Consider the following 7085-nt stretch of genomic DNA (forward strand, 5'->3'; position numbering starts at 1 on the left):
CATTGTTACTGCCTGCAAAATATATATTGATGAAAAAAAAATTATTAAACATCACCAAAACGTTCAGAGCACAGCTAATGGCTGTGTTACATTCCACACCCCGGTAACCAGCGGCCGACAGCGTCCCATCTCCGTCGGCCAGCAGATGCCAGCGGCCGGTAGGCCAGCAGGCTCCAGCAGCTAGAATTAAATGGGCTCTAATGGCTAGCAGGTTCCAACGGCTCACAAGCTAGGGATCTCCAGCGTCTAGCAAACTCACATGCTCCTGCAGCTAGCAGGCAGGTGGGCTCCAGTGGTTAGAAAGCTAGCAGGCTCCAGCAACAAAAGGGCGAGCAGACCCCAGTGGTAAAAGAACTAACGGGATCCGGTGACAAATGAGCTAGCTGGATCTGGTGGCAAGAGAGATAGCAGACTCTGGTGGTAAGAGGGTCAGCAGGCTCTAGCAGCAAGTGAGCTAGCAGGCTGTGGTGACAATTGTGCTAGCAGACTTCGGCAGCAAGAGAGCTAGCAGAACTCCAGTGGCTAATGGGCTGCTAGCAGGGTAACAGGCTGCAAAGTCTCATCTGACAGCAGCCCACCTCCCGCCAACCAGCAGGTCCCGCTACAAAATGGTAAATAAACGCCGGAAGCTAGTAGGCCAGCATGCTCCAGCAGCTAGAATCATCAGGGTCCAGTAGGTAGTAGGCTCTAGTGGCTAGCAAGCTAGGGATCACCAATGTCAGGTGGGCTAACAAGGTCCCACGGCAAGCAGGCCAGCAGGCTCCAGCAACAAAAGAGCTGACGGGCTCCGATGGCTAGAAGGCTTCAGCTGGCAGCAGCTATGGGAGTGGTGGTCTCTTCTGACAATGGCCCTCAGACATCTGCAGCCCGATGGGTCCACAGACAGAAACCTGAATGGTGCCGCAGGATCTACAGACAGCGGATGATCTGGCAGTCTGCAGACACGATCCCAGAAGGATCCAGCCCAGAATCCATAGTAACACTTAGGCTAGCTGACTTGTGGTTCATAAAATGCTAAAAAAGATTTTTAAAAAGAGCAATAAAAATGTGCTGATAGATCGGTCTGGTCATATAAAATCCCTTAAAATACAGTTAAAATAAGACTGAGATGAAAGCAAGGATGTGTGCTTGAAGCCATCCTGGAATCAGCACGTTAATGCATAAAGGCGCCAGCCTCAAGTAGCCAGTCAAAGAACTGCACTTCCAGGTTGGGGTCAAAATACGGGCTTGAGTGTTGCTGCTTGGTCTACGCCAAACTGCTCAGACACTCATGGAAGAATCCCTGTTTGACCATCACGTGGCACCACTAACTGTTGTATCACACCAGGCTGTCCTTGGGTCGGGAACACAGCAAGGTCAGGAACATTCCAACATTTTCAGGGCAGAGTTGGTCCACTAATGCCAAGGACCAACTCTTCCCTGATCTAAGTACCATCTTGCTATACATTTACCCAAAAAACTATTCATTTTGTTTAAAATGTCACAATGGACACACACAACAGCTGATGTTTCTCTGGTCATTCATCAAAAACAATCAGGACAATACAGTCCCTTAAAAAAAAAAAACAAAACAAACATATTTATGCAAAGGCCCAAAATGGTCTTAACATGTCAAGATGCTCCAACTGTGGTATCCAAGAGAAGAGAGCAGCTGCTCTGGGTGCCAAGATTTGTAACCTATGTGCACTTTGTCTCAGTCCCACAGGTGGCCTTCTCAGCCTCTCTGGTGGATAGAAGTAGCCTCTCCATTGGACCATTTACGGTTTTCACTCCTCTCATCTTCAGACATGTCATCACAAACATCTGGGATGCTTACAGCCCAAACACAGGTATCACCAAAAGTCACACAAACTAACAATTCCAATGTCTCTGAAATGCTAACAACCTCAGTGTGATTACCAAATGTTGTTCCAGTTCACTTCAAATGCTAAAATGTCCCACAGGTTTTTTCACCGCACCAGTGAAAGGCGTCTACCACTTTGACTTCTACAGTGTTGCACATGGACACAGCTCAGTCGGTCTAAATATTCAGTTGCTGCAAAATGGGCAGCACATCGTGATCGCATCATCACATCAAACATCCGGTTTGGCATCTGCTGCCAATGGCGTCACGCTGGCTCTAGAGGTCAAAGATGTCGTGTTGCTGCGTCTGTGGGTCAACAGCAACGTGTTTGATAACACAAATCGGCACACTACCTTCAGCGGCCATCTGCTGTTCACCCAGTGAGACGGAAACAATTGGAGTATTTCTCTAGCTGTAAGTGTGCAGAGAGATTTGACGGTTATTTTTATTGTAGTTTTACTTAAGAGACAAATCATCTTAATCAATATACTTATCTCCTAAACCAGGTGATGTTTGATGAGTCTCATTTGTTTTTCTTTTGTGTGACAGCTGGGTGACAACTCAATCAAATACACGTTTATGATGTGTGTCTGAAAATAAAATGTTTCTCCTCAGCATCTGGAAACTGTGCATTTGTGTTTGGTTTTATACAGATAAGGAGGTTCAAGGTTTAGATGCTGGTTAACAAGAGTTCATACCAGCAGTTTCATTTTGTACTTTCTATAGAGCCATTACAGGTGTCAAAAACCAACCCCTCTTCCGTGTCAAAATTAAACTGCAAGATCGGCAGCATTTTGAGCCGTAATACCTGCACAAAAGCTATGCACAAGCAAGGCTTTTTTTTGTAATATTTTGCTGTAAATGCTGCAATAGTAATATGAGCGAAGCGTCGCGAAGCTCACTCATGGTACAGGGCATCCTAAACGGGAAGTGCCAATTTTCAAATCCACAGTAAAACAGGAAATGTTTAAATGTCAAACACTTCCTGGATTGACAGACGAGATCCCATGGAATCTCGCGGGAACTCAGTGGCAAGCTCACACTCAAACAGGAAGTGCCAACTTTTCAATCACAGTGAAACAGGAAATGTTCAAATGTCAAACACTTGCTGGCATGGGTGGAGCTAGAGAAGAGGCCGGGGTTTTACTGGACTCTCCTGAAATCTGATTGGACACAGATTGACATGTCACAGCACCACACGTCTGGTTGAAAGACCTGCATTTTCAAATCAGTGTCACATTGACTGTTAGGTTCCTCCTGTCCAGTAGTTGGTGCTGTGTACCACAAAAAGTTCTAATCCACCTGAATAGAAGAAGAATGTTTGCTCCAGATTTGAACTGAGCATGTCTGAACTATGGACTTCTAATCACACCAAACCTATACTGGTGAGTAAATGACCATATTTTACGCCAGAAATGAGGTCCATTTCTACTTTAATTTGGGTTGGCTTATGTACACATGTTTAAACTAACAGACAGCAGCTGGTTCATGCTCTGTTGGCTTATTAGTGCAACAGATAACTGAAACAATCCTTCAAATGGTGATACAAGCAGCAAATTCTGCACAAATACAGCTGGAGCTAAATGAATGGAGCAACTTTAACTTTTGACCCCTGTACAAACTGACCTTTGTCACCATTCTTGCTGCTTTTACCTCACAAGTCCATAACACTCAGTCACAGACAGTCCAAACTATACCTTTTTGGAATCTTTATGATCAGGCAAATAATGTGGTGTAGTTTTCTATATGATCAAAGCATCTTTTAATTTAAACCAGGTGTTATGGTTTGGATGCAGATTGAGGAGCGATCCAACGTCTGACTGAACCCAGCGTCAAATAACCAGAAGCAGTTCCAAAAGAAAGTTTTATTTTTTTTCCCCTAGTGCTGTACATGAAATACTAAACAAAACTGGTGAGGTGAAGAGGCGGCATGCTTTCTCAGCGTCTCAATAGATCGTAGCCCGAACATTTTGGACTCAGGAATTCCACCGACACCCCCACCCAGGTGGCTTTTCCCAGGACTGTACTCTGAAGGAGGAACAGAGGTGAGGTTATTCAACACTGTTACCACAAAATATTATTTAGAGGCACACTTATCAGCTACACGTTCAGGTCTGCTTTCGGATTTAGTTCAAAAGGGCTGCTGCTCACAGCTAGTGGAGGATAATCAATCTGCGTGCCACTGCCGTGAGGCGTAAACCAGACAATTTTCACCAATATTTAATTATAGCTGCGCAAAAACGCCAAATTACAATTACAGATAAGCCTTGCAGAATAATCACTTCTGACGTGTGCTGACCGCGTTTGCCTCTCACCCTCGTCCTCCTTCACAGGCGCAGTGTCAGAATCTGGAGCGGCCCTCAGCGTCCCCAAACGATCGTCATATGGTCGTATTCTCCGGCCATTCAGCCCTGATCACTGCTGGCTTAAATGCAGCTCTTCATTTCTTCATTGACACCAGCTGAGAGTCCTTAGATCTGCACGTGAATGCCACAGGTGTCGTAGATCGTTCTGATAGAGAGCCGCACGTGAGTGCAACAGGTGCAGCAGATCAGCGTAACAGAGGTGAGAGACTCTTCTGCAGCACACTCTCCCCAGAGATCAGCCCCAAACCACCTGGGAGGAAAATAAACCCAAAAACAGCAAAACAATGCCCAGCCAAACCCCCCAACACACAACACCAGGGTTATGCAATTTGTTGCAGAAAGGGCCAAGAGGGTGCAGGTTTTCTTTGCAGCCACTGACTCCATCAGGTGATTTCACTGATTAACTGATTCCATCTGCTCAAAATGATATTAATCAGTGAAATCACCTGGTGGAGTCAGTGGCTGCAAAGAAAACCTGCACCCTCTTGGACCTTTCTGGAACAAGTTGCCCATCCCTGATTTTGACCCCTGTGTAATTCTTCAATTGACCCCTAATTGGCTGCCTGTTGAAAATTCAAGTGGCCAATCAGTTTTTTTAAAGAGTTCATGTCTATGGATTATTTGTGCCAAATCTGATGCTTGTATCACCATTTGCAGGATTCCACTCTAAATATTCTCTTATCTGCTGCACTATATATAAGATGTAAGATGCTGCTTCTCAGGGTTTCTCAGTTGCCCTCAAAAGTATTGGAACACTTGGTATTTCACACATTTTAATTTGTTTATTCCATTTCAAATACATTTTTTTCACTAAAATTATCTTCCATAACTCAAACTGAAAGCAAATCTCTACAACTTGATATAAATGAATTAAAATATAAAATCTAGCTTCCTGATGAAGTGGTGTAGAGGAGGCTTTTCTTAAAAAGAAGACCTGAAAGTTCAGCTACAATTTGACAGAAAGTACATTTGAGGTGAAAGCCCAGATTTGATGTTTTGGTGAAAGAAACTTTTGTATTTCTTCATAATTGATCTAAATAAAGTCCAAGACATATTTTTCATGTTTCCATCCCCTGACTTCTCTAAAGAAAACTGGCAATAAAACTGATTATTATCTTCAGGTTTGATCATGTTTTAGAGATTTGCTTTAAGTTTGAGGAAGATAATTTTAGAAATTTTAATTCTTTATTTTTTGTATGTCTAGTATTTAAAATAGCATAAACAAATTAAAATGTGTGAAATTCCAAGTGTTCCAATACTTTTGAAGGGCACAGCATCCTAACCTTATGATGAGTGCAAAATGAGTGTGGTGTTATTACTGTTTTGTTTAAGAATGTTTAATTTTCACTGTTGCAGCACTTTGTGTGAAATCATATCGTTTCACATATTGATATGAAAATTCAGTAAGGTATATCTTCTATTATACATTCCTAAGGTGGAACTCTACAAGGTACACCTAAATAGCCTAAAAAAACAACAACAAGAGAGAGAGTTGCCTGGTCTTGAGAACCAGGGATGGTAGGTTGAAAAGCTTTTTTATCCCGTGGGAACTCTCCCTACCCACCCAAGTGGCTCAAGAATATGGACAGCATGTATATAAGTGACATTTACATGACAATTTATATGACAATATTGAGATACGATAATTTGGCCATATTGTACAGCCTTTCTGTCAACTAGCTGAAAACCTTGAATATTAATTTACATATACATTTAAAAAATGCTTAAAGTGGCAGGGGGTTAGCTGAAAAGCAAAAAAGAAAAATGCTTAAAAAGGTGGTGAGTATGGGTGCAGAGCCCCTCCAGAAGCTGAAAGGCAAAATAAGGAAAATGCTTAAAAAGGCGGGGGGTCTGGGGGAGCGCAAGCTAAAAGGTTTTTGCCATGCTAACGCTCCCCGGAAGCATTTACTCAAAATAAAGTCTGAAGGACCTAAATGACATGTTGAGATGCTGATGACCTTCACTTATTCATGTCTGCGACATATGCATATTATTAAAATAGTAAAAAAGGTTCAAAAGATTAATTCTGAGCATTTTACTATGCAGAAATAAATAAATAAATGAAATAGAGTACTCTGGCAGGTAGACACTAGCAATGTGTAAATCTGCTAACTCCCGTGTACTCTCTATGCTCTGTGCCTACCCGTGTTCCTGATCCAGGACAACCCAGTGATGTGATAACAGGATGAATGACACCAGAAATTAATAGATAAATCAAATCAACCGACAGTTTTGTGTGTCAAAGTCCAGTATATTATCAGTTCTGTTCCTCTGGGGTGATCATGACTCTCGGTTGAATAAACTGCAGGACCCGCTTGACTACTATACTTTCTGTGTTACGGTTAAAACCACAGGAACTGAGTTGGACCTCAAAATGCAGTTTAGCCAAGATACAAGAATGGAAACAACGATAAAGATAATGAGAACATTGTTCACATTCACACAATTCTGCAAAATATTTGATAGGCGTGATGGTGGAACAGATGGAGATGAAAGAACAAAGTTTTAGTTATTCTTTTCTTCTTCTTTGGTTTGGCCACAACAATACATACATACATACATACATACATAACAATAATAATACATAACAATAATCCAAATATTCCATGTCTGCTACATTTACCCTGCATGGATCTTCATGAACGCAAACCAATGTCTAAAAACCCAGATAATATATCCAAGAGTTTTAGGCACAATTTACAAAAAGGTTTATGTTGCAATGTTAAGGGTATTGTCCATGTGCAGCAGTTAAATTGCATCATTATCAGAGTATCTCAATGCATTTCTCAGTGTTACTGCAGAGCGGTGAACTCGCTGAAGTTTAGTGGGATTTGAAAACTCAACAGGGCGAGTGAAAATTAACAGACTGATGTTGA

At 42.2% G+C, this 7085-nt stretch overlaps 1 protein-coding gene across 1 annotated transcript; it reads left to right on the top strand.

Annotated features, from left to right (window-relative positions):
* Window positions 1–1488: 1488 nt before the first annotated feature.
* On the top strand, window positions 1489–2227 carry LOC117511531 (complement C1q-like protein 4). Its single transcript, XM_034171538.1, has 2 exons — window positions 1489–1829; window positions 1944–2227. The coding sequence occupies exons 1-2, from the start codon at window positions 1583–1585 to the stop codon at window positions 2225–2227; spliced, it is 531 nt and encodes a 176-aa protein (XP_034027429.1). The 5' UTR covers window positions 1489–1582.
* The last annotated feature ends 4858 nt before the right edge of the window (window positions 2228–7085 follow it).

This window comes from Thalassophryne amazonica, chromosome 6 (assembly GCF_902500255.1).
Source record: "Thalassophryne amazonica chromosome 6, fThaAma1.1, whole genome shotgun sequence".
NCBI classification, from domain to species: Eukaryota; Metazoa; Chordata; class Actinopteri; order Batrachoidiformes; family Batrachoididae; genus Thalassophryne; species Thalassophryne amazonica.